We start from the raw sequence: 27789 nt of genomic DNA, 5'->3' as shown, positions 1-27789 counted from the left end.
GTTAAACGAATGCATTTCGTGAAAGTTTGGCACAGGGACCATAGATTAGAGCTCAGACAAGCACTTGCCATGAAAATAACGATAAAACAGAGACTGGGTTGCAACCTCTTTTATGTGGGAAAGAGGTGAAAGAAATGAAAAAGGGGCATCCCCTACTAGGCTACCAAGTCTATTTTGAACTCTGTCAAGACAGAACAAGGTGCTTCTAGCAGCTCTTGCCAAATCTTGCAAAAGTATACCATCTTAGGACGTAGTTGGCTCTTATACAAGTGAAGAATTGCATCGGCAGTGAGATATCTACTGGATCAGTATAGTGATTCTAGCACTTTTTCAGCGACGTTGGCAACGGATTAGATGTACATGCTGATGATGTAAAGATAGAAGCTTGGCTTTATAATAGATTAAAATTAACCAGCCACTTCTTTCCCCATGCACCACATGATCAAGATCAGAATAGAGATAATCAAAGCAAATTTGAAATGTTGCCATGGTAGTGTCTAGTGCCATGAAATGTTGCCATGGTAGTGTCTTCAGGATAAATGTTTACGAATGATCTTAGGGTGTGATTTGGGAGATCATTGATGTAGATCAGTCAGAGAGTTAGGCCCAATATTGACCCACCTCTGAAGGACTCCACCATTAATAGTGTAATCTCCCGAATTCTTCCCTTCAACCACTACTCTTATAAATCTATCAGAGAGAAATTATTTTATAATTAAGAAGACATTTCCAGCCATGCCGTAGCTGGAGATCTCGAATAGACCTTTATGCCATGCTCTATAAAAGGCCTTTGATATGTCAAGAGCAATTGCCCTAAAAAGGCTCTGTCGAGATTTGCTAATTTTATGAGATATAACTTTTAGCACATTTGCTGTACATCTAGGAGAACGAAAACCACATTGTCACGGAGGGTTTTATTATTGTTGAGGTGGTTGACTACTTCTTTAACACTGTCGCATAGGGTAGAATTAGCTGCAAAGATTATGGCAAAGAGTTTGGCTTTGTCCTATGCTGACGAGATTATCTTAGATCCATTGATAATGATTGAGACAGAGCACACGCTTCTGTCCAGCTTCCTGTTTGTTATTACCAAAACTAGTGGCAAGCAAGCCGCTGCTCAGCAACTTTGTACTTGAGAGACTGAACATACAGCTCTCTAGCGTTCTTTATTACTCTTTTACAGTGGTTGCCAGCAGTTCTGGAGGCGGCTTTAGTCTCCGTACATCTATTACGTTGAAAGCAATGAAAAAGTGATTTCTGTGCGCAATGGCAGCAGCAGCACATTCTGGAGAAAACCACGGCTGGATGTTTGATTTCTGCTGGAATTTTTGGAGGATATGAAGCTGTCTATACCTACAATTAACCATTCCATCAGTTATGATAATATAGAAGACACGTTCTTTTTAAACATGAAACGCAGATGTATATCTGATATAAATGTACGGAAGCTATCCTAGTCAGCCATATATTGTGGAATTGAGAGATACGTCTACGGACTTATTAAATTTGGGTTTTATCCTAACTGAGACAATCGAGTAGTCGGAAGTGCCTAGTAGAGATAGAACAGAGGATCAACATAGTGAAGGGCAAGTTGTAAAAAAAAGTTCTGGGAGACTCCCATACTGACTGTCAATGTCGGGCACACGGGTGGATTTGTAAATAATCTGAGTAAGATCATAAGCAATAGAGAAATTGTTACAGAACCTCTTCTCATCATCTGTCTTGTTTGAGTAGGCAAACCATTCCGCATTGTAATCATTGAAATCTTTACAAACGGGAATGTTAGTTGCGAGATGAATAGAGAAGATGTAGTCAATTTTCTCAGATAGGCTCTTCAAGATAGTAACTCTGCTGTTGTGTGGGTGAAGAGGGCAAGCATGAACGCAACAGTGTAAGCACATATAGGGCAATTTAGAGTCTGCTCCGAAGATGTTCCATACTACATGGAAAGCCATCTCCAACGCAGGCACATATTTCATGCCCATGGTGATCTTGGGGGTCAGATTTGGATATATATATTTGTAGACCATACGGTTAAGCCGTAACAATTACCAACTAATATGATATCGAGAAGCCCTACAAGAAGCTACTGTATTCATTCACCAAATGGCAATCCAGCAGCCCACATACTTATACTGCTGATAGAACGTCCTCGTTGGTGGTTAATCCAAGGGTTTGGTTCCCTACTATAACATCAGCCCAGTTAAAACGTTTACCTAAGCACCTTTATTAGTGATATGGCTACAAGGATAGAAATAAAAACGCACAATTTCGGAAAAGTACAAATGTTGTGTCATTACGCATTAATACAGAAACAATATAACTATTAGACAAACGAATATTATATCATTTGTATTCAATATGGAACACATATGAATATAAAAGAAAATGAGCATTTATTGCCAGAAGAATAGTTTTCAGCACTTTATCCCCCCCCCACGAAGATTAAAATCACAATATAATGATATTTTATCTTCATTCGAGTTTTGAGCAAAATTCATTAAATGACTTTGATTTTTCAAATATTTAAAAATGAAAGCTTGATTAATAATATAATACTCATGGGTTCAATCACAATGTAAATTTAAAATATTCAAATGTTAAATGGGCGGCTGTGCTCATATTATGCACTAAAAATCCCTTTAAAATAAGTTTTAAAAAAACCCTGAAATTTGGAAAGTATTTTTTAATCGATATATAATATATATTGTAAAATTATCAAAAAAACCGATTTTCCCATTTTTTTGCCTATTTGCATAAAATTAAATTAAAATGACCCTCTGTGCTTTGTATCTCAAAGTTACATAATGATCGATTAATGTGTTTATGGGTGAATATTTTACATACAAGTATATGTATATAAATACATATATACATACACCTAACTTTATATAAATATAAACATTATATAAAACTTTTTACTAACAAAACCTAAAGTTGTCTCCAAATCCTAAACAGAATCTCAGGAAGCTACGTTAATGTGTTGAGCAATACTGTATTTTTACAGATAGTTTAAGCATAATAGTGAGGAAAGTTCACTGAAATAATAACAAAAAAGGCCAGAAAAATGTTATTTACATTAAAGATATTACAATATAAAAACACGTGCGAATAGTGTATTTTGTTAGATGACTGAAAGAAACACAATATGGCATTATTTATAAGAAGATTATGTTAACCGGAATAATGCCATAGCACTTATAAAGTAGTGTAGATGAGTTGCAGCTGCCAGAAAGAACTTCAACGTACTTTTTTACGAATCGTTTACTGATGGAATGTCATGATAGATTTTTCGAAAAACAATTTGGATTTCGGTTTTAATACAAAAGACAAACGAAAATTTCGATGAAATTTATTATTTTCTTACTCTGATAATATCTTTATAAATTAAATAAATGAAATCTATTCAACTAGAGAAAATACAATTTATGTTCCTTTCTGGTTGAAATCGTTTCCTGTTTTGTTCCTTCTACAAGAGCAATTGAGTTCGAGTAAGATGACTACCCTTAAAATGATTGTATTTAAAATCTCTCATTTATAAAGATTTAATTAGAATATGAGATCTTAAATATTACATCTATTAGCGTTTACAATATTTTGCTTATTTGTTGCTCGTTGGCTAAGTCGGGGGTGTACAAATGCAGAGTTTGTCTGAGAACATTTCGTTGATGGATTTGTAAAACTGGTGCAGAAATTCCACTTAGCGGCAAGGCGCTTCGAAGACAGTTTAAACTTCCTTTTGTATCTTGTCCAAAAGGAAGAGTTAGTCCACGAACTCAGATGTGGCATAAATACCACATGTACGTGCGAACGGTGGCTTTATAGAAAGATATGACACTGGTAGATGTAAGTTTTCTAGCCTGGTAGATGGCATCTACTTCCTTTGATGCAGACTTAAAAACATCTACATATTTATTCTAGCTTATGTTGTCTGAAAATAACAGTCTTAGGTGTTTGGACGTTGGAATCTTGAGATGAGTGCTATCGGTAATGAGCTAGGTCACATCAGCTTCGGGCAATGTTATTAAAACAGGTCAAGAAGTTAGGCTTGCTCGTTCTCATAATTTAAAGCCCCCGAAGACATAGAGTTGAGCACTCAGATATGAGAAAATTCCAGTGTCAGTACTATCAGTAAAGTAATCAGTTAAGGTATAGTTCTGAGTTGAGTAGAAACGTTAGAAAAAAATAAATGTTACTTATACTATGTTATATGATTACATGTAGGGCTGATTATTCAATTCTAGGCTGTGCTGTCTTGATAGGGAAAATGTCTTACATATATAGACTCCGAGCCCATGCATGTGTTTATCTAAGCCTTTACGGCAGAGTAGGCGGTATCCGACTATATCAAAATTATTTGGGAGTGATTCATATAGTTCTAAGTTATCAGAAGAAATTATGTGAAGAAAGGATTCTACGTCGTATAATATTTTTCTGCAGAAATTTATGAAGGAAAGTTTTAAGGAAGGATGCGAGTTTGTTGGTTTTCTAATCTAGTGGAGTATCCAACTTAGTGCTATTACTATAGCCAACATCACTTGAGGAAAATGCGGCAATTTGTCGTATAAGCCATCATGGGTTAGCCATAGCTTAGAGATATTATTTACGCCGAGAACACTATGTAATTTTGAATATTTATGCAGGGTTTATTTGTAGGAAAAATTATCTCTATACCAGGTTATCTTGACAAACCCCTGTACAGATATACCTTAGACACTCAACGACAGTATCTAGTAGACATTCAAGTTCTCTCAGTAGGCATTCAGGTTCTCTTCAATAGGCCTTCAAAGATTTCTATTCACGTATGTAGGTATTTTTTACTCTGATGTAAAAGTTATTTTGCTTCATTTGCGTTTTTATGAATGACTTGTAAAAGACGTTGGTCCACAGAATTAGTCACACTTGTGATTTCGTCAACTCCTCGCGATACCTATTGGAGAGCATCCCACAACTCATCTCTGCTCTTAAATTGGCGCCTATTTCATAGAGATGTCGCTTCATGATACTCCAAAGGTTCTCAATTGGGTTCAAATCTAGTGAATTCGCAGGCCACTCTAGCTTCCATGTTCTGGGCCATCAAGAGTGCACGCACTTCATCTCTGAACAAAACTTTGGAAAAATCCGTTTTCATGCTGCCCTCTGCCCATTTAAATCGGTTTTGAATGTGACGTTGCTTTAATGGAGGTTTGTCACAGGTTTAACAGATTTTACCCCTTCTTTCAGAAGGGGACATCGAGCACTTTTTGAGACATTCTTCAATTCGGCTTGTTCAAAGACTTTTCGACTTGTCTGCTCAGGGTTCTTAACAACTTCACGTTTAATTTGGAGTAGAGAACGGCGTGAAACATCTCTATATTTACCTTTATCAACTCTCTTACGTACATTTGTAAGGTCCTTGACAAAGTTCTTCACAGTTTGATGGTACCTTCCTATCATTTTCGATATTTCGTGGCTAGTTTTACCTTTTTCTAGCTTTTGTGTAATAGTACTCTTTTCAGAACCTCTCAAATCACCTTTGGGACCCGATTTTATGACAAAACAAACTGCCTTGTTAATAATTAGACAAACCTCAAATACTGTGGGTTCAGCAATTACGATGGCAAGTTGTTTACATTGCGCGGACAGTACGAAAATTTAACAGTACGCGCAGCTCAGCATTGCCGACGTTTCCGAAGCTTTTGATACGAAACTACCGGTAAGTTTCTGAAACTGGTAAAAAAAAATGTTATCTCGTTAATAATGTAACACGCAGTGTATATATATATATATATATATATATATATATATATATATATATATATATATATATGTATATATATATATACATATTGTACAATAAAGTACAATAGAATAAACAAATGTTTTTGGGATGCAGAAAATAAAATTGCTTCGATATCGACATAGTTACTTGAATGAATTGTAACGTTCACAACTTGTAAAACTGACTCGTTAATTTGACTAATGAATGATATATGTGTTGTGATCCTGTAAATCTCCTGAAGGAAAACACAACTCGGAAATTAGTGAAAACAAAATATATTAAATGAAAAAAACAAAACAAAAACAAAAAAACAAAAGCAAATAAAGAGTATTGGTATACGTGAGTACGACTGCACATAACGAAAAACATATTCTCGCGATCTTAATTATAAATGAAAGAGTCCACTATTATATGTAAGGGTGAGTAACCTAACAGTAAGAAAAACTCAAATATAATAATTCTTAATTTGAAGAGCCGTGTATGTTGCATTTTAACTTTTGCAATGTGCTCTACCTATTATCATGTGTATATTAATCAAAGTTTCATAACGTGTCTCTTTCTGATTGGTTGCTTGAAACATCGCTTTTGTTTTCTGTAGATTGACAAGTTCCAATGATTGCATCGAGAAAGAATTCAGAGGTCACAGTAATCCATTTCACGGCGTGTGAGTAATTTCCCTTTTCTGAACGATTACAATTGAGTGAAATGGTGTCAAAACTCATCAATTCATTTGTTTCCTAAATGGACCAAGAAACCTAACAATAACATAACATAATACAAAACCAGAATAAATCCTTATAAAAGTTTTGAGATGGAATTCAACGTAAAGTTAAATATACAATAAGTATCTATGAGATACCTGTTAGTTTTCATTCGTGTATGTAATATCGATGGGAATAGTGACACTAAATACGTGTATAGATATTATTTCTTTGACAAAAATAAGTGCATACTCTTACAGACATAATTATAAAGAAAAAACAATTCATTACAAATAAAGAAAACATTTAAGCAATGTACAGAGGAATATGTTTAGCAAAAGAAAAGCGTGCATGCGAAAGTTTGTTAAAGAAAACTTCTTGCTTATTATATGCAAGTCAACTACACGCACATACGCACGTATGCATATGTACGTCTAAACAGATAGATAGAGAGATAGAGAGACAAATATATATATAGATATATAGAGAGAAAGATAAACTATATAGAAGGGGTCCGCGTGAGAAAATGAGAGAGAGAAAGGACCTTATGTTTGAATTGTGGCCAAAGAGCAATTGGCATCAGATTTCCTCGACAACTTAGGCGAGGTCTGTGGTCATCTCTCCATGCATAAATTGATTGAATATCCCAATATAATAATGACATTCCGATTAATTCACAAAAATATTACGGTAATTCACACTAATGTGTCAAAAAGCAATGTATACGCTCAACTTTGAGTGCATAAAAACGATGGTTTATACCGAGCATTAAATACACTGATTTCTTTCAGTTATTAGTGTTATGTAGCCACACTGGCGAGTCTTGTAAAGACGAAATCACTCTGTTGTTTATCATATATAAGTATATATATATATATACACGTGTATATATACGTTTCTCTATTTCTCTCCTCTCTCTCTCTCATATATATATATATATATATATATATATATATATATATATATATATATATATATATATATATGCAGGTATATGTTTAGCTGGTGTTGCCTGGTCTTACTTGGTTATGAGATACGCTTACATATTATATTTTATTAATTCATGCAGAATACGTATTTATTATTATAGAGACAATTCCCTATTTATTATTACATTGAATCTAATATATAGTAGTGAGATCCGAATCATTGGACGACAGTGAGTCGAAAACGTAAACAGAAATGATCTCCGACTTCTGTTTCTTTGTGCGGAGCTAGATCTTACCATTACCAACACCCTCTTTCAGCTACGTGACATGTACAAGACGTCCTGGATGCACCCAAGGTCCAAACATTAGCACCTTAACGATTTTGTCATCGTCAGACACTGTGAGCTGCGTGACGTGCTCTTGACCTGTCCCATGCATTGTGCTGAATGCTCCACTGATCACCACCTGATTCGTTCAAGTTTCCGTCTAAATGTACGTCAATCTGCCCGTCGGCAGAAGCTAAAACGGCGACTCGACCTGTGTTCTCTACGGGATCTGCCAATCTCAGCTGAATTGTGCAATGCCATCGTCCCTCCATGCTCCTGCTACTGTCTCAGTAATGACCACTACTACCCTCACGGCAGAATGGCAAGAAATCTTAACCGGTCCTTATAGTGCCTCAGAATCCATCCTTGACTACTCTGAGAGGCGACACATGGATGGTTCGATCCTTGACTACTCTGAGAGGCGACACATGGATTGTTCAGAAGACATCGGATCCCTCATACGCGAGAAAAATGCCGCTCATGATCCCTTCTTAGAAATTCAGCATCTTCCACATTCCACGAGCGTTTCTCATTCCCTCCGTGCCAAGATGCAGCTGGAATTGTGTCGGATAAGAATAAATGGTCGCTGAAGAAGGCTAGGGAGATCCAAATCCGTGCGGAAATTCGCGACATCCACGGTTTCTACGAGACAGTAAAGATGTTCCATGGCACAAGGCAATGCTCCATGCACAATGTGCGTAGTAATGATGGTACTCTCATAAAAGAGGAGAACGGTTTCCTGGAACATCAGCGGAAGCTGCTTAATAAGATTAATACTACCGATCCCTCTATTATTAATGATCTCCCCCATCTGTCATCCATGCCCGTGCTGGACAATCACTATCCCCAGCGAAGTGAAGTAGGCTATCCACAGCCCCCCAAAAAAACAAGGCAGCTGGACCCGACAGCATACCCGCTGAGATCCTTAAGTGTGGAGTACTGATTTTCTTTTGCGCCTACACCGTTTTTTTTTTTACATGGGGGTCACCACTTATCAAGCCCCGAAGGCCACTCACGGATAAGACTTATTGCGTGTACAGTAATACATGAGATAGTATTGTAGTAATCATTAGTATTAGGGGGTTTAATAGATAGTCTTACTTAAGGGGGCGGTTTGTCAGGAGTTTCTTTATGTTGGACTTGAAGACGTCCAAGTTGTAGTCAGGTGGGAAACAGGCAAGCGGCAGAGAGTTCCACTGGCGTGCAGTTCTAAGAAAGAAGCTTTGCTCATAAAATCTACGTTTGGATTTAGGCACAGATAAAGAGTGGGGAAAATTATTGACAGTATTTTCAGCCAGACGGGTGTTTCTCGTGAAAGATTGGCGAGGGGGGACGAGGGATTGGAGCTCAGACGAGCACCTGCCATGGAAATAACGATAAAACAAAGACAGGCTCGCTACGTCTCTTCTGTGGGAGAGAGGTTGCAGGGAAGAGAAAAACCACGAAGTCTATTTTGTACTCTGTCAAGGCAGGATAGGCTGTTTTTAGCAGCTCCTTCCCAGATGTGGCAGCAGTACTTCATCCTTGGACGTACTTGTCTTTTATACAGATAGAGAATTGCATTAGTAGTGAGATATCTTCTGGAGCGGTAGAAGGATCCCACCACTTTCCCAGCGTCCCTAGCAACAGATTTGATGTATGTGTTCCATTTCAGATTAGGAGTAAAGGTCAAACCCAGAAGCTTGTCAAAACATGGAGCCTCCCCAAGACGAGAGCCATCCATTTCAACTGATGCCAGATGGGGATCAGAGCGTTGATGATGTAAAGATAGAAGCTTTGTTTTGGATGCATTAAAAGTGACCAGCCACCTCTTCCCCCATTGTACCACGCGCTCAAGATCAGAGGAGAGATAATTAGAGAGAACTTTGTCATTTACGGCCTTTGATGTGTTGCCATAGATGGTCGTGTCATCAGCATAGATGTCAATGAATGATTTAAGTATGTGTTTTGGGAGCTCATTGATGTAGATCAGGAAGAGAGTTGGGCCCAGGATGGACTCCTGAGGGACTCCAGCATTAATAGTGTGAGCCTATGATTTTTGCCCATCAACCACTACTCTTATGAGCCTATCAGAGAGAAATGATTTAATGATTGAGAAAACATTTCCAGTTATACCGTAGCTGGAAATCTTTGTAAGTAGGCCCTTATCTCATACCTTATCGAAGGCCTTTAATATGTCAAGAGCAATTGCCCGGAAAAGGAAACCTTTGTCAAGAGATTCACTAATCTTATGTGATATAATCGTTAGCACATCTGCTGTAGATCTTGCAGAGCGGAAACCATATTGTGTGTCACTAAGAAGGTTGTTTCTGTTGAGGTGGTGACTACTTCTTTATTAATATGGATTCCAACACCTTACTCATGACACACAGGAGACTTATTGGTCTGTACTGAGAGGGAGATGACTTTTCACCTGTATTGTTAAATACAGGGCATACTGATGAGGTTTTCCACGGTGTTGGAAAGCACTTCTCCTTAAGGCAACACTTAAACAGTTTTGTAAGTATGCGGACAAGTTCTGGTTGGAGTTTTTTTAAGCACTATAACTGGAATGTCATCAGGGCCAATTGCTTTCCTGGAATCAAGGTTCTTTATTAGCTTGGCGACATCACGCACAGATATTGTATGTTGCATAGCGTGTTGTCTGTTATAGGAGGAAATACAGGGAGTTGATGGTTATTGTCGCATAGGGTAGAATTAGCTGCAAAACTCTTGGCAAATAGTCTGGCCTTGTCTGATGCTGACGAGATGACCTCAGGTTCATTGATGATGGTTGGGATAGAACGCACGCTTCTGTTCAAGATCCTGTTTGCTATTTGCCAGAACTGGTGGGAACCAAGCCGCTGCTCAGCTACTTTGGATAGCATATAGCTCTCTTGCATGTTTTACTACTCTCTTACAGTGGTTGCTGGCAGTCCTGAAAGCAGCTTTAGTCTCAGTACATCTATTACGTTGGTAGCTATGGAAAAAGTGATTTCTGTGCGCGATGGCAGCAGCACATTCATGAGGGAACCATGGCTGGCTGTTAGGTTTTTGTTGGAATTTTTTGGATGGTATGAATCGGTCTATGCCTACAATTAACCATTCGGTTAGGTCTGATACTATAGAGGACACATCCTTTTTAAACATGGAATGCAGATGTAGGTCAGATATGAATGTACGGAAGCTATCCCAGTTAGCCATAGAGTATCGATATACAGTACTTCATTTTTATCTTAACTGCTACAACGGAGTAGTCAGAGGATCCCAGAGGAGATTGAACGGAACATGAACACAGCCCAGGGGAAGTTGTGAGGAAAAGGTCTAGAAGGCTTGCATATTGACCTAGTGTATCGGGCACACGGGTGGGTTCGTGAAATCTCTGAGTGAGGTCATAAGCAATGGCAAAATCATGACGTCATCGGTTTTATTTGAGTGGGTCAGCCATTCCACGTTATGGACATTGAAGTCACCGCAAATGTGAATGTTAGCCGATGGATGAGCAGACAGGATGTGGTCAATTTTCTCAGATATTCTCTTAAAGATAGTATCCGCACTGTTGTGAGGGCGATTGAGGGCAAATATAAATGCAGTGGTGTAAGCTAGTGCAACCCGGAAGCACATATAAGGTAAATTAGGGTCTTCTCTGGAGATGTTCCTACCACATGGAAAGCCATCTTTGATGTAGGCACATATTCCATACCCATGATTATCTTGGGTTTATTCTGAATTGATGGTCAGCAAAGTGTCTCCCACAGAAGTGGAAGGATGCTAACATAATCTTCATCTACAAACGTAAGAGTGACCACGCTAACTGTGGCAACAACCCAGGCATCTCTCTCCTCTCTGTGGCCGGCAAAGTATTGGCGATGATCATGCTCATCCCATTTCTGGAGACTGCTGTCGATTTTGTCGTCCCTTGGCTTCCGCCAAGAGCGTAGGACCACTGATATGAATTCCGTTGCACGTCTCATGCAGGAAACGTGAGCAGCATCGTGAGCTCTATTTGACCCTCGTATATCTGACCAAGTCCTTCAACACAGTGAACTGTGGGCTGTTATGGAACATTCTTCGGAAGTTTGATTACCCTCCTATATTCTTGTCGGCCCCTCAGTAGTTTTACACTAGCATGCGTGCTCGTGTTGCCATGTCAGGTGCAGAATCAAACACTTTGGCCGGGAATTCTGGTATGAAGTAGGGATGCGTCTTGACTGCGTTAATTTTCAACCTGTTCCTGGTTGGCGTCACTTTGGTTTCATGCTGCAACCTTCAATTTTCTGATGCAATGGCATCAAAAAATTGAAGGTTGCAGCACGAAACCAAAGTACCATGTTGATCGCAGCCTTTTCAACCTGAAACGTCTTCAGGCCATGACTAAAATCTCTAAAAAACTTATCTTCGACTTACAGTATGCCGATGATGCCGCATTTCCTAGCCATATCTCCAGCGAACTTCAACGCAGTCTTGACGTAGTCTCCAATACCTATCACCAAAATTGCCTTCCTATCAACATCAAGAAGACGGCCTTTATTGGTGGCACAAGGTGTCCAATTCAGAGATTCGCAGGAGAGTTAGAGTTGCCCCTCTAGAATCACTACTTTTCTGTTGTTAGCTTCGATGGTTGGGCCACGTTATCAGGATGCCCTCAAAAAGATTACCTCGAAGAATTCTTTGATCAGCTCACTCACGGCTGACGAAACATCGGCTGTCCGAAGACTCGCTACATCAAGTTCACCCTCAAGCGCTGCGATAGCCCCTTATTTTGTAAGGCCTTTGTCAGTGGACAGAGATACTTGTCGGTCCACATGTTATAGCAGGATGGCCTTTTTCAACAACAAGCATGAGCGAGGAGCTACAGAGCGTTGCACACTGAGATAGTGAGACAAGCGTTGCACACACTCACCTTCAAAACCTCAAGCCTGTCTTCCTGTGCTGTCTCTTTGTGCAAAGGAGTGCCGATCACACATCGGGCTTCATAGTCAGCAACGAAATCACATCATCAATTTAAATAAACGATGAAGAAAAGGTTGTCACTTACATGGATGGACTACAGTAACTAACTAAAACTAATACTAAAATGAAATGAAATAGCGGCACCGTTTTTTTTTTTGTAAGAGAATATAGGCAGACTTTTAATGGTACATTTGAGAACATGTATATTTGGAATAAAAAAGCAAGTGAATCACAAGCCGCAAATTAACAAAAATAAATTCGAATAATAAGTTTAAACAATTGGAGGGTGACGGGGGCAAGTGTAGAAAGAAAAATACTTAAATAAATAAATTAACATTAACATTAATAAATTAAGTCAAAGAAAAACAGACTTTAAAAAATATTTTTTAATATTACGAGATTTTAGTTACTAGGTTTACGTTTGTAATTCTTTAGCAAATCGGCAAATTTTTTTGAGTCATTCCCTACTTTACTTGAATGGAAATGTCTACCCTTTTGCTCTTATTAAACGCGGTACATTTATTTATCAAAAGTATTCGAAAATGCAATGGCGTCGGCAGATCTTTTTTTTTTTTTTTGCAAAAGAATATAGGCAGACTTGAATCAAATTTGAAGAACGCGTTTATTTTAAATTAAAATAGAAAGTTCACAACAATAAATTCCAATAAAAAAGTTTTACAAGTTTTTCCCTTTTTTGCTAACGTTCGACGCCATGTGGCGCATTTATTAGTATGATTATTTGAAACGTATACTAAAATGGAATAGCCGTTGACAGCATTTTTGTCAAAAGAATGTGAGCGTACATTGGATTTCAGTTGCAAGGTTTATGTAATTCTTGAGCAAATCGGGCAAATTTCCTCGACTCTTTTCCGACTTGAATTGAATAGAAATTGTCCACCACTTTTCCTAATTCGATGCAAGACAGCGCATTTATTAATATGTATATTTGAAAAGTATACTAAAATGGAATGACGTCGGCACTTTTTTTAACAAAAGAATATAGGCAGACGTTGATTCAAAATTGAAAAAAAAAGCGTTTATTTTAAGATAAAATAGCAAGTGAATCACAATCCGCAAATTGACAACAACAACAACAATAATAATAATAATAATAATAATAATAATAATAATAATAATAATAACAATAATAACAATAATATTAATAATATTAATAATAATAATATTAATAATAATATTAATAATAATAATAATTATAACAATAATAATATTAATAATAATAATATTAATAATAATATTAATAATAATATTAATAATAATAATATTAATAATAATAATAATATTAATAATAATAATAATAATAATAATAATAATAATAACTACTAGGACCTGTGGAAATTCCACAGCAGCATTTTTCATATGTAATATATTGTTGCTGGGCATGCTGTGAGCGTTGTGTTCAGCATGAATGAAGGCACAATCATATTATTTTTTTATTATTAAAACTGTACTTACAAAAATAATTACTGATATATTTCCTGGGCTGATTATTCCATTACAAACACACCGGTCGATTAACTCACATTTTATCATTTTTCATAATTATTGAATATGTTACAATGTTCGACAATAATTTTTCATAATTTCAACCCACATTATCGCCCCTCCCTTTACTAAAATATTAAATTTGATATATTGTATCGGCTGATTATTTTATAAAAAAACACAACTATAAATTAACTCACATTTCATCATTTTTAATAATTCTTGGATATGGTACTAATTTTTACAATAGTTTTTCATCATTTAAACTCACCATATCGCACACCTTACTAAAATAATAACTTTGATATATTGTTTAGGCTGATTATTTCATTACAAACACACACATCAATCAACTCACATTTCATCATTTTTCGTAATTCTTGGATATGTTACTAATTTCGAAAATATTTTTTTATAATTTAAAACAACGTTGTCGCCCAACTTTACTAAACTAATAACTTTGATACATTTGCTGGGCTGATTATTTCATTACAAACACACTAATCGATTAACCTCCATTTCATCATTTTTCATAATTCTTGAGTATGTAACTAATTTCGACAATATTTTTTCATAATTCATAGCCACATTATCGCCCCCTCCTTAATAAAATAATAACTTTGAAATATTGTCTGGGCTTATTATTTTATTACAAACGCACTAATGCATGAAATCACATTTAATCATTTTTCATAATTCATGGATATGTTACTTATTTCGACAATCATTTTTCATAGTTTTAACCCACATTTTCGCCCTTCCCTTTTTACTAAATGATAACTTTTATATATTGTCTAGGCTGATTATTTCCTTACAAACACACCAATAAATTATCTAATATTTCATCATTTTTCGTAATTGTTGGATATGTTACTAATTGGGACAATATTTTTTCATAATTTCAGCCCTCCTTATCTCCTTCCACTTTACTTATATAATAACTTTAATGTATTGTCTAGGCTGATTATTTTATTATAAACACACCAATCCATTAAATCACGTTTCGTCATTTTTCGTAATTCTTGGATATGTTACTAATTTCGACAATATCTTTTTATAATTTAAACCATCCTCATCGCCCTCTCTTACTAAAAAATTACTTTAATATATTGTCTGGGTTGATTATTTCATAAAAAACACAACTATCAATTAACTCACACTTCATTTTTCTTAATTCTTGGATATGTTACTAATTTCGACAATTATATTAAATATTTTTAACCCACATTATCACCCCCACTATTAAAATAATAACCCTGATATATAATCTGGGATGAATATTTCATTTCAAGCACACCAATCAATTTACTCACATTTTGTCATTTTTCATAATTCTTGGATATGTTACTAATGTCGACAATAACTTTTCATCATTTTAACCCACATCATCACCCCACTTACTAAAATAATAACTTTGATATATTGTCTGGTCTGATTATTTCATTACAAACACACTAATGCATTAAATAACATATTACGTTTTTCATAATTTCGACAATTATTTTTCATAATTCATCAAAATTTCATAATTTCATCCTTATCGCCCTCTCTTATTAACATAATTACTTTGATATATTTCCTCAGCTGATTATTTTATTATAAACACACAATCGATTAACTGACATTTAATCTTTGTTCATAATCCTGGATATGTTACTAATTTCGACAATAATTTTTATAATTTAAAACCCACATTATGCCTCTCCCTCCCACTTATATAATATATTTGATATATTGTCTGGGCTTATTATACCATTACAAATACACCAATCAAGTAACTCACATTTCATCATTTTTCATAATTCTTGGATAAGTTACTAATTCGACAATAATTTTCATAACTTTAACTCACTATGTCGCCCCCCTTATTAAATAATAACTTTTATATAGCTTGGACTGATTATTTCATTACAAATAAATCAATCAATTCTGGGTATTCTCATAGTATATATGTTTCACCTATCTTATTCAATCCCGGGTGACGCAGCATGTTCTGCTAATGTATATCATTCACCTATCTCATTCGATCCCGGGCGACGCTGGGTATTTTGCTACTATATATTTTCCACCTATCTCATTCAATACTGGGCGACGCTTTCTGATAGTATGTATTTGCACATCTCATTCAATCCCGGGACTGACTTCATATCCGCCACCCCACTGTTGAAAATGTACATTAAATAAAGTAATGTTTTAATCGCAAACTGTTTCAGCCATTTCCAGGACTGACTTTATATCCCCAACCCACTGCTAAAAATATACATGAAATAATGTAATGTCTAAATAGTAAACTGTTTCAGCCATTTGTGGAACTGACTTATAATCTCCAACCCATTGTTGAAAATATACATGAAATAAAGTAATGTATAAATCATACACTTTTTCACTCATTTCCGGGTCCGACTTCTTATCTCCCATCCTACTATTAAAAATATACATTACATAAAGTAAGGTCCAAAACGTAAATGGTTGCAGCTATTTCCGGAACTGGCTTCATATTTCCCACCCTAATGTTAAAAATATACATTAAATAAAGTAATGTGTAATGCGTAACGGTTCACCCATTTTCGGGACTGATTTAACATCCCCTACCGCACTGTTAAACATATACATGAAATAAAGTAATGTTTAAATCGTAAACGGTTTGAGTAATTTCCAGGACTGACTTCATATCCCGTAACCTACGGCTTAAAATATACTTGAAATAAAGTAATGTTTAAATCATAAACTGTTTCAGCAGCTTTTCGAAATTAATACATAAAAACACAGTTAGAGATCAGGCAACCATTGTTTAACATTAATTTCTGAGTGTAGTATCAGTTTCAGAATTCTAGTGACTTAAAACCCTTTTTTTTGGTCTTGGTTAATGGAGAAATCCTTGATTAGTGATACAATTTTTATTTTTGTAATTGACCAGATTGCCCCTTTTGGGGAGCCTGTTTCCCCCTGAATTTTTAACCGACCCCATGTCCAATTCTGCCCGTGTGGGAACAACAAAAAAAAAATAATCAGAACGGACATTTTCCGGGGCATTTTATAATTAATTAGAAGTGACATTTCCAGGGCATTTTGTAATTAAATCAGAAATAACTTTTTCCAGTTACTTTTTTAATATTAAAACTTTGTTACATTAAACATAGTACGTATTCACAATGCCTCCCCACGGGACAGATTTAGACACCAGGGTCGTTTTTTAACGTGGAGAAAAAATTGTCTTAGTCGTAAAGTATTTCTCTTCCACTGAGAGAGAAGAAATTGAAATGTAGCACCTAAAGAACAGATACTACACTTTGATCGTAGCCAAAAGGCCAAGAAAGACAGATCATTTTTATTAGCTTTGCCTTAACAGCGACACCAATTTTTTATATTTCAATTTTCCTTTTCAAGGGTGACAACGTTTATTTGGAATATTCCACTTTTTGGAATATTTCACTTTCCTTTTTTAGGGATGCACAGCATGATAACGGACGGAGCGATAAGCGTAATAATTGGAATATTCCACTTTCCTTTTTTAGGGATGCACAGCATGATAACGGACGAAGCGATAAGCGTAATAATTGGAATATTCCACTTTCCTTTTTTAGGGATGCACAGCATGATAACGGACGGAGCGATAAGCGTAATAATATAATGAAATATAATGATGATAATAATAAATTTAATAATAGTTTGAGGAGTTGTACGGGCAGCAAGTGTAAAACGAAAGATAAAATGGAAAATAAATAACACATAACTGAAAGAAAAACAGACTTTTTAAAATATTTTTATGTTGACTTACTTGAATTCAGTCATCAGATTTACTATGAAATTCTTGAGAAAATTGGCTAAATTCCTCGAGTCATTCTCGATTTGATTTGAATAGAAATTGTCTACCACTTTTGTCGACGCTAGACTCAGCATTTATTAGTATGGCTATTTTAAAAGTATACTAATATGGATTGGCGTCGGCAGTTTTTTTTGCCAAAAATGTGGGCAGACCTTTAATTCAAAGTTTGAGAACGCGTTTATTTTAAGGAAAAATATTAAGTGAATCACATGCCGCAAATTGACATTGATAAAATAATAAATATGTGTCGGGATGTCAAGTTACCGCTCTATTTGTTAACAAACAGCAATAAAGACTCCTGCGTGCAGATTTCCAGATACGGTATAACTGGAAATGTTTTCTCAATCATTAAATCATTTCTCTCCGATAGGCTCATAAGAGTAGTGGTAGATGGACAAAAATCGGAGGCCTGCAATATAAATGCTGGAGTCCCTCAGGGGTCAATTCTGGGCCCAACTCTCTTCCTGATCTACATCAATGACCTCCCTAAACACATACTTAAATCATTCGTTGACATCTTTGCTGATGACACGACCATCTACGGCAACTCATCAAAGGCTGTAAATGACAAAGTTCTCTCTAATTCTCTCTCCTCTAATCTCGAGCGCGTGGTTCAGTGGGGGGGGGGAAGACGTGGCTGGTTACCTTTAATGCATCCAAAACCAAACTCCTGATCCCCATCTGACATCAATTGTGATGGATGGCTCTCGTCTGGGTGAGGCCCCGTGTTTTGACAAGCTTCTGGGTTTGACCTTTATTCCTGATCTGAAATGGAACACGTACATCAAGTCTGTTGCCAAGGTCGCTGGAAAGATGGTGGGATCCTACCGCTCCAGAAGATATCTCGCTACTGATGCAATTCTCTATCTGTATAAAAGCCAAGTACGTCCAAGGATGGAATACTGTTGCCATATCTGGGCAGGAGCTGCTAAAAACAGCCTATCCTGCCTTGACAGAGTACAAAATAGACTTCGTGGTTTAGTGGGGGATGCCCTTTTCTCTACCCTGCACCCTCTCTCCCACAGAAGAGACGTTGCGAGCCTGTCTTTGTTTTATCGTTATTTCCATCGCAGGTGCTCGTCTGAACTCCAATCTCTGGTCCCACCTCGCCAATCTTTCACGAAAAACACCCATCTAGCTGAATCCACTGTGAAAAATTTCCCCCACTCTATATCTGTGCCTGAATCAAAACGTGGATTCCATGAACAAAGCTTCTTTCTTAGAACTGCACGCCTGTGGAACTGTTCCGTGTGCCTGCTTACCACCGGACTACAACTTGCATGTCTTCAAGTCTAACGTTAACAAATTCCTGATGAACCGCCCCCTTAAGTAAACACTTCATCAACTCTCCACACTAACGTAATGTACTTGCAATAACCCTTATCCCTGAGTTGCTTCCGGGCCTTGATAAGTGGTGATCACAGTGTAAAAAAAAATATGTCAAATTCACATTTCCCTACTGATTGAACCTATACATTAATATGTTAAAGATTTTAGGTGGCCATCACACACGCATACGAATACTGTTATTTCTTGTCTTCCATTATATCTATGTCAATCTATAACCCTAATCCCATTCTTTCCCATTCAGTATTATATCTCAACACAGACTCAAATCCGCGCCATTATTGGGTCTTATTTATATAAAATTTTTCTTATTTTTCGCGGCATTTGACTGAACCTCCTGATATTAACTCCCTGTTGCAAACTTGGCTTTCGTATAAGCTCTATCGCCTGAAGAGGTCTCTAGTTACTAGTAACTTGCTGACCGAAACATGTTCAATATATTCCTCCTTATGTAAAAACAAATATAATATATATATAACTTATAATTCTTGAATACATTAGAGAATTAAAACGTGAATTTCTTCCACGTATTACGTATCGAGATGGAGTTAATATGAAATTTGTCCATTTAACTTTGCGATTCTTACTAATGTAATGTCACCACTAAAGTAGTTTACTGAAAGAAACAACATATCTGGACGATGATAGTTCAATATATTATATTTTAATTCTATTTCGTATATTTTCCTTTTTTCCGAAGGGTATAAGATGCAGACACAATGGTTTCACAATACCAAGAATATTCATTTTGCTATTGAGAAAAAAGAGTCTCCCATCTAAAGTGACGAGGAATGCCGTTATATTTTTCTCTTTTTCTTCGCTATGATATTAAGTTGAAGAAATTTTAATGAAGAGTCCACGTGATGTTAACTGCGATGTATTTATAATGTCGAAAAGATTGACAAGGGTATTTTACTCCCAAATATATTTCTTAAAAATAAACACTTGATTATTTTAATAATTTTGCGTTGCAATTTTAGCTTCAAACGTATTCAATACGTATATTATTTTTTCAAACTTCAGCCAACGACTCTAACAGATATAAAAAAAAAACTACTTAGATTTTCAAATCGCGCGGCCAAGCGTATCCGTATTTTATTTTTCATATATATATATATATATATATATATATATATATATATATATATATATATTTAAAAACAAAACAAATAACATGTCTTTCTCTCTCTCTCTATATATATATATATAAATTCGTATTCCTATCTGTTTCTTTGTTTATTTGTTTGTTTGTTCACAATTTGATTAATATATACAAAAGGTCCATTACCTTATTATTTCATTCATTCCTATATACAGTATGATTCTTGCAAAATATACGATTAAGAAATGGTCGCATTGACATATTACATTAAGGAAGTTGATTTTATTAATTAACGGTGTATTAGTTATTGTTTATAGTGAGTGAATTGGTTTAAGTGCCCTATTAAAGTTTATTATTTAAATTTGATTTATATTGATAACATATGCAATTAAATTTATTTTTACCGACATCGATTTTTTATAAATCGGTTTTCAGTTATTTTCCCTGGGTGCCAACTTTGTTATTTTTGTTTTTATTTTCTTTTTCGACGGATATCAAAACTAAAAACTTTCAAGCATTATTTTTGGAATTATTTTAAATAAAATAATTTCCGTCATTTCGCAATTAACGCTTTGGTCCATTGGATTTTTATTTTAAAATAAACAAATAAACAATAAGTCATAACTTGTAATTTTCATAACATAAAAACATTTCGGTTAACATAAATTCTACTTTGGTATTTTTGGAACCGAAAGATTTACAATATATTTTCGTTGCAACAAACCCTGCTACAACTCTTTCTAGACTAAGATGGCAGAAAAGAAATTTGCTTAAACTGGAATATAGTCATAAAACGGTGCTCAATATGCGGAATTGCTTCTCTTCGTATCCCTTCTGCCGAAATATCTGGTGGAGAGTTTGTCACGTACTTCTTTTTTCGGAGGGGGATTACATGTTCGTATTTTCATTCGTTTATATATATATATATATATATATATATATATATATATATATATATATATATATAGTCCTTATATGTTTGCATTTATTTTTCTGATTTAGCAAATAGCCATTTCTTTCAGACAGAAATTAGATGCCCAGGGAGAAAATGATCCCCATAGATACCGATAAACGATTACCTGTTTTCAATTCGTTATTCACCCTAAAGACACACACCATATGTTTATGCAATTCTCATGCTTCTACATGAGTCTTCTGTAAATTTACCTTGCGAGTAATTATTGCATATAAACAGATGAAAATCGGATATTTATTGCTGATAGTGAAATAAGAGCAATAACGACTTTACGCATTTTGTGAAACACGAGTTTCTCGTAGTTTCCAAATACAATAACATTCACGTATTGAACTTCTGTCAAAATAACCGAGTAACTTATTAATTTCCGGCAATTACGTGCCAAGCGTCCTCATCTCCAACTGACAAATATGTCTGCATCTATAGACACACGCGGAAGCAGTCGTCTTTTTTACATGAATCATCTACAATTCAACGTTACTAAACGAGTAGAATTTGAATATGATTTTAATTTAATTTTACGATTATTTGTAAAATTTTCTTTGAAATATTTTACAAAAAATATTCCACCTGGAAATATGTTTGATATTTTTTTTTCAGTTTTACTGTTGATTTCCGTTTGTAGATGATGGAGTTAGTCCACAATACAACTAATACTAATGCTTCCTTAAACGCCGGTTTCACGGCGATCGTCCTGAGTAAACTTTAGAAAACACCAAATAGCGACTTATAATTGCATTTAGAAGGTTTATGGCTAACCTATTTTCTCGGCGTTAGAAAATATTAACCATCGATTTTAAATTGCTTTTAAATAAATTATGGCTAAGTCATTTTCTCAGCGTGAGAACTAGCAACTAGCTAAATCGCTAGTTGTTATTTCTCACGCTGAGAAAATGACATTAATTGCTTTTAGATAATTTACAGCTAACCAATTTTCTCAGTAAAAAATAACTAGCGATTTATAATTGCTTTTAGATAATTTATGACTTAGCTATTTTTCCAACGTGAGAAATATGAACTACCTATTCATAATAACTTTTAGATAATTCATTTTTTAAGCGTGAGTAATATCAACTAGCGATTTATAATTGCTTTAGATATAAATTATCTAACAAATGGCAAACAAATTTCAAATTTGGCTAAAAAAATTCCAAGCCTAACAAAATATCAACTAGTGATTTATAATTGCTTTAGATATAAATTATCTAACAAATGGCAAACAAATTTCAAATTTAGCTAAAAAAATTCTAAGCCTAACAAAATATCAACTAGTGATCTAAAATTGCTTTCAGATTATTTATGTCTAATCTGTTCTTTCAGTGTCAGAAACTATTCAAATAGATGATGACGATGGTCATTTAGTGATCCCGCCCAAAACACTTCATAAAGTATTAGTCGTCCAGATCGATCTCCAATTCGATTTTCAATAGCGAAATATCCAAATTATTCAAACTATCTTCTGCATATCCTCGTGTCCATTCACACTTCAACTTAGTAAATATTTTGAATGGCTTCGCCTGCAGTTTGCATACTCATATGCTATAACGTTTCAAGAACTTCTACCGGTTTAATAAAAAAAAACATTTTTAAATTCATATATTTTCAAATATTTAAATATTATATGTAAATTTTCTCAAGTCACTACATCACGGTTCGAGTTAATTTCGATAAAAAATTTCGTGTAGATATTAAAAATGTTTTTATTGTAAAATATTATTACATGGGAAATCATTTCGTGTTAAAATCTCCTGATAAATACGCATTTTGTATTGAGAAATACACATTTTAAATATGAAAACATTAGATAATTAATAAAACTATAGGCGCCGCCTGTCGGATTATGGCTTGCTAATGTAAAAGACAAAGCGCAGTGATTCGAAACGAAAAGGTGAAAGGAGTAAAAATTGAAAACTTGAAGCAGAACGCCTGAAATCTTCGTCATAAACATCACTTATAATGCATGTTAGAAATATTCTACGAGTTAATACTTATTAATCCATGTGAGGTACTGTTTTCTAGAATAATGAAGAAAGTGCTTGTTTCGTTTTCCGGTTCATTTTCAGATCACAAGGTTCGTTATTTACATTAACAAATTATAACTGGATAACTTATTATTCATTATCTAATGGTTATAAATTTGAATTGAGCATTTTTCAATATAAAATGTATATTTCTCAATAGATTTTAACTGATAAGATTCCTCATTTAACAACAAGAAGAACAACAACAATAACAACAAAAAAGAAGAGTTTTGATGCCTACACAGAATTCTTTCTCATAATCAACTCACTTCATGATTTAATGACTATGCCATTAATTCTATTTAGTTTTCTTAGACATCTTACTGGATACAATTAATATAATGGATTGAGATTTTTAATTATTATTAATTTTTATATATTTTCGAATTAGATAAAAGTTACGACAGTAAAATATCTCATACTACTTATATCAGATGTCAATCCAATTTCAAAGGTCCATAAATCTTCCCAAGTGTAATCATATGAAACATGTTATATTAAGGCACAAATAACCAACATGTTTACTGTAAAATAGCTATGGATTTAATATAGTTACAAACTATAATTTATAATTGTCAATTAGATAAAGATAAATCTGTTTAAAAGCTTTATATTTTGTAACTTGTTTAAAATAGTCAATGGTTTAACAACAAATGGACATTACTATATGTATACTATACGATATGTGTATATGTGCATTAAGTTATTTAAATATCGTTTCAAGTTCTTTTTTACTGTCATTTTCTTTCTCTTTCTCTTTTCAGGTAAAAGCCAACAAGATGTATGAGTCATGCAATGTTGGTCAAAATGACACCCTGTTATGGGACAACGATATGTACACTGTCCTCACCATTCTGATAATCTTTTCCATCAGTGGAACCGTTGGTAATGCATTGGTTCTGTATGTTTTCTCCAGCACAAAGCAAAAGTTGACATCAACCATTTTTATTTTAGCCCTAGCTGGAATGGATTTTATTACATGCTTGCTCACAATCCCTTATACAGTTGTCATAGAATATTTAGTCTATTTTGTGCGATATGATGCTGTCTGCAAAATCTACCACTTTTTACAGACTACTACGGTGCCTTTCTCGGCATTGGTTATGGTAGCCATAGCTACTGATCGCTACTTATGTATATGCCATCCTTTTGTTCGAGTAATGACGACGAAACGCGCTCAGATCTTAGTGGCTCTCCTGGGCTTGGCGGCCGTCACTCTGGGTATATTAGGATCACTTGCTTACAGCGTTTACAAATATGAGGACATCATTTCATTCAATCACACTAAGATACAAAATAATACAATACCATCTCTAGGAAAACTTTCTGAATATTCGAACGAAACAGAGGCTTACTTTCTAGAGACGGAAAATATCAGTAAATATAAATCTGCTGACTATGACACATCAACGTCCAATGGGTCACGTATATGCTACTCAGGTATTTGCGATGTGAGCTATATCATCTTACCCAAAAGTTTTTTCACTGTGTACCGGAAAGTTTACTCATCGCTTTTCCTCATGTCGCTTGTAATAGTTGCGTTTCTGTATGCGCTCATCTACCGGAGTGTGTTGTCACGACGCAAACAAAGACTGAAAATTGTCACTAACAAATGTTGTCTGTGTTGGTCGGATGATTCCCCACAAAATCCAGAAGAGACTGAGATTACAGCAGTTAATAATGAGACCAATGATAAAACGGGAAAACAAGGAACAAAAGCAGAAAAGGACGCTATTTTAAAACATGGGACGCGTGCAAAATTTGAAAAAGTACGCATGGCAAATTTGAAAACTGCTGGAATGCTTTTTGTTGTAACTTTGGTGTTTGTTTTAGCATTTCTCCCCTCATGGCTGATGGCACATCGCTACATCCAAATGAATGTTATTGTATTTTATATGTATTTTTCTTACAACATTGCCAACCCAGTAGTCTACGCTTTTATGAACAGAAACTTCAAGAATCAATTGAAAGATTTATTTGGTAACTGCAAAAAGTGAATAGAATGCTGGTACGTTAACTCACAATTTACGAACATGTGCTTAATTTACGAACAATTTGCAAACATGTGCTTAATACGGTAAAATAGCCTTCAAGAGTCAATCCAGGACCTCAAATATTAACATAAACGTAGTAATAACGCTAAAATGTTCGAACGTATTTATTGATATTTCTCTAATGTTTCAATCGATGTAGCAATTAAAAAGTAATGTAATCGTCTGCATTGTTTTCTGTTGATATTACGATTGTGACAGAGCTTTTTAGTATTATGGACTGCATATATTTTTGTTATATATATCCTTTTAACTGATTCTGCAGATCACATCCTCAGCAAACACACACACACACACACAAACACACACCACACACATGTTTGCCATGAATTGGCCAATGAAACAGTTCATATTATTTAACATATCACTTAATATATCGTTCTAAAAACTGAGTCTAAACGTGTAAAATAAGTAAAATAAATATTCTTTGGAACTATTTCTAAAACTATATTTTATCTGTGATCATTATATTTCGAATCTGATCGATGAGGTCAATCGGTCGGAATTCAATTGTTTTACAAAGATGATTTGTGCCTGATCATGCATTTGTTTATTCGCCCTGCTCGTTCATCTCTCTTTTCACTGATTTTGGATATCAGTGTTTTCATCCTGGTTAGTCATAGTAATCTATATCTAACTTTCTTATCATGCGCGTATAGCTTTACTGGGATTAGAAAATTGGTCTGATGCAATATCATTTGCTTACAATTTAATTCAATACCTTATCGGCTTGATATGAATATTTGACAATTAGACTCTTCAACTTTGGTTCATCAAATACTTTCAATTTAATATATCAAAGGAAATATGTATTGTGTAAAATCAATACAGCTCGACCGCAATGGCAGTTACATGTACCCAAACGCTTATTTTCCATTAAAATAGAAGTTAATTTTCATCTATTAAATAAATCTCAAATGTCTGTGTGTGTGTACTTTTTCATGACCACCGACTCCACCCCGACCCCGTTGTTGCAAGTTTTGCTCCCCTTCGTTGTCACAATTTTTTACGACCGGCCTACTTCGGGCGACCCCCTGCCTTTCCTACTCCCGTTGTTACCATTATTTTTTTAAATTTAAAATATCATATTTAAGCAGATTTTATGACATGGTACCCCCACTGTCACAATTTTTGTTTACAATCGAGCAACATGATAGTGTATAGTATAAATGCCACATGTTTGTGTGTTTTGTGTGTGTCTGCTAAAACATTTTGTCATCCGCATCGTACAGGCACAAACGCATCGTACAGGCATCTTTAGAAAGAGCGATCTCTCGGACAAAAATATCGAAGAATCGGATTATTTCGTGTGGAAATGTTGTTTTGTTTGAAGGGGATCAGATAAAAACCTTGCTATCGACGCGGTTCTTAAACTGCGCATGCGCTAACCGTAAATACGTTCTTCCGTTTGAAATAGCTAAACTTGAAATGCTATTACAGATGTGTCCTCGTAGGCCCATCGATAAGGCGTTCGCTTACTAATTTATTTTATGCGATTTCGCCTTTGTTCTAAACGAATTAATCTGTCTATAGTAAATTCAGTTTACATAATTATTATCTTTTATATATATATATATATATATATATATATATATATATATATATATATATATATATATATATATATGTGTGTGTGTATGTATGTGTGTGTACGTATGTATGTGTGTGTGTACTCATTATATTTGTGTTGTGTATATTTTGAGTTAAATGATAAAACACATATAAATAAGATTTTTTTTTTAATTTTTCAAAAGTATGCACCACAAAATTTATCTGAATGACATGGTTTGATATTGTAAGGAACTAAAACTATTGAGTTTTGCAACAAACAGACATTCAAATTTGTAAAGGATAATTATCTTTCGATGTTTTCATCTTTTACATTCATGTAGACGATAAAAACATTTTGGTTTCTTTTTAATTTTATTTTATAATGCATTTAATTTTGCCCTTGTATTTTATTAATTCCAAATACTACTTTTAAGCATTTTGATGCTTTCCCTAAAAGAGTAAATTCCTAAATATGCAATAAATCTATTATATCGTGCATTATGTCAACAATACGATGAATCAACATTTTCAAATGCTTCTTTGCTTTATTCTGTGTTTCCCAACATCAAACCAAAGGTGATAGCATAACACATAGGATAAATAACTTATCTGATCCTCTCATTATAATCTTGACATGCTTAAATGGTTCTAATTTTCTCAATATTTATGCCAGACATTTCTATCCGCAGACCCTCCTCCGTCGATTTTGTTCTATAATTATTTTTCTCTATTTTTGCTGCTTGTTATTTTTCTGTTGAAAAGG

General features: G+C 34.8%; 1 protein-coding gene and 1 pseudogene across 4 annotated transcripts in view; one reads left to right on the top strand and one right to left on the bottom strand.

Annotated features, from left to right (window-relative positions):
• The window catches only part of LOC145268840 (uncharacterized), a 305412-nt gene extending 279492 nt beyond the window's left edge, over window positions 1-25920 (top strand). For 2 of the 4 annotated variants that reach the window (XM_080124519.1, XM_080124527.1), the window contains 2 exons: window positions 6360-6425; window positions 24189-25920. In XM_080124519.1, the coding sequence (XP_079980645.1) occupies window positions 24204-25421 (1218 nt within the window). In that variant the 5' untranslated portion in view covers window positions 6360-6425; window positions 24189-24203 and the 3' untranslated portion in view covers window positions 25422-25920. The remainder of the gene's footprint in view (window positions 1-6359; window positions 6426-24188) is intronic. The other 2 variants (XM_080124537.1, XM_080124511.1) reach the window with 1 other exon arrangement.
• LOC145274335 (U2 spliceosomal RNA) lies at window positions 17358-17473 on the bottom strand (annotated as a pseudogene).
• Window positions 25921-27789: the final 1869 nt, after the last annotated feature.

This window comes from Euprymna scolopes, chromosome 4, assembly GCF_053919585.1.
Source record: "Euprymna scolopes isolate OS-2025 chromosome 4, ASM5391958v1, whole genome shotgun sequence".
In the NCBI taxonomy this organism is placed as follows: Eukaryota; Metazoa; Mollusca; class Cephalopoda; order Sepiida; family Sepiolidae; genus Euprymna; species Euprymna scolopes.
The sequence above is the reverse complement of the archived record's forward strand: the minus strand, read 5'-3'. Positions and strand labels throughout refer to the sequence as shown.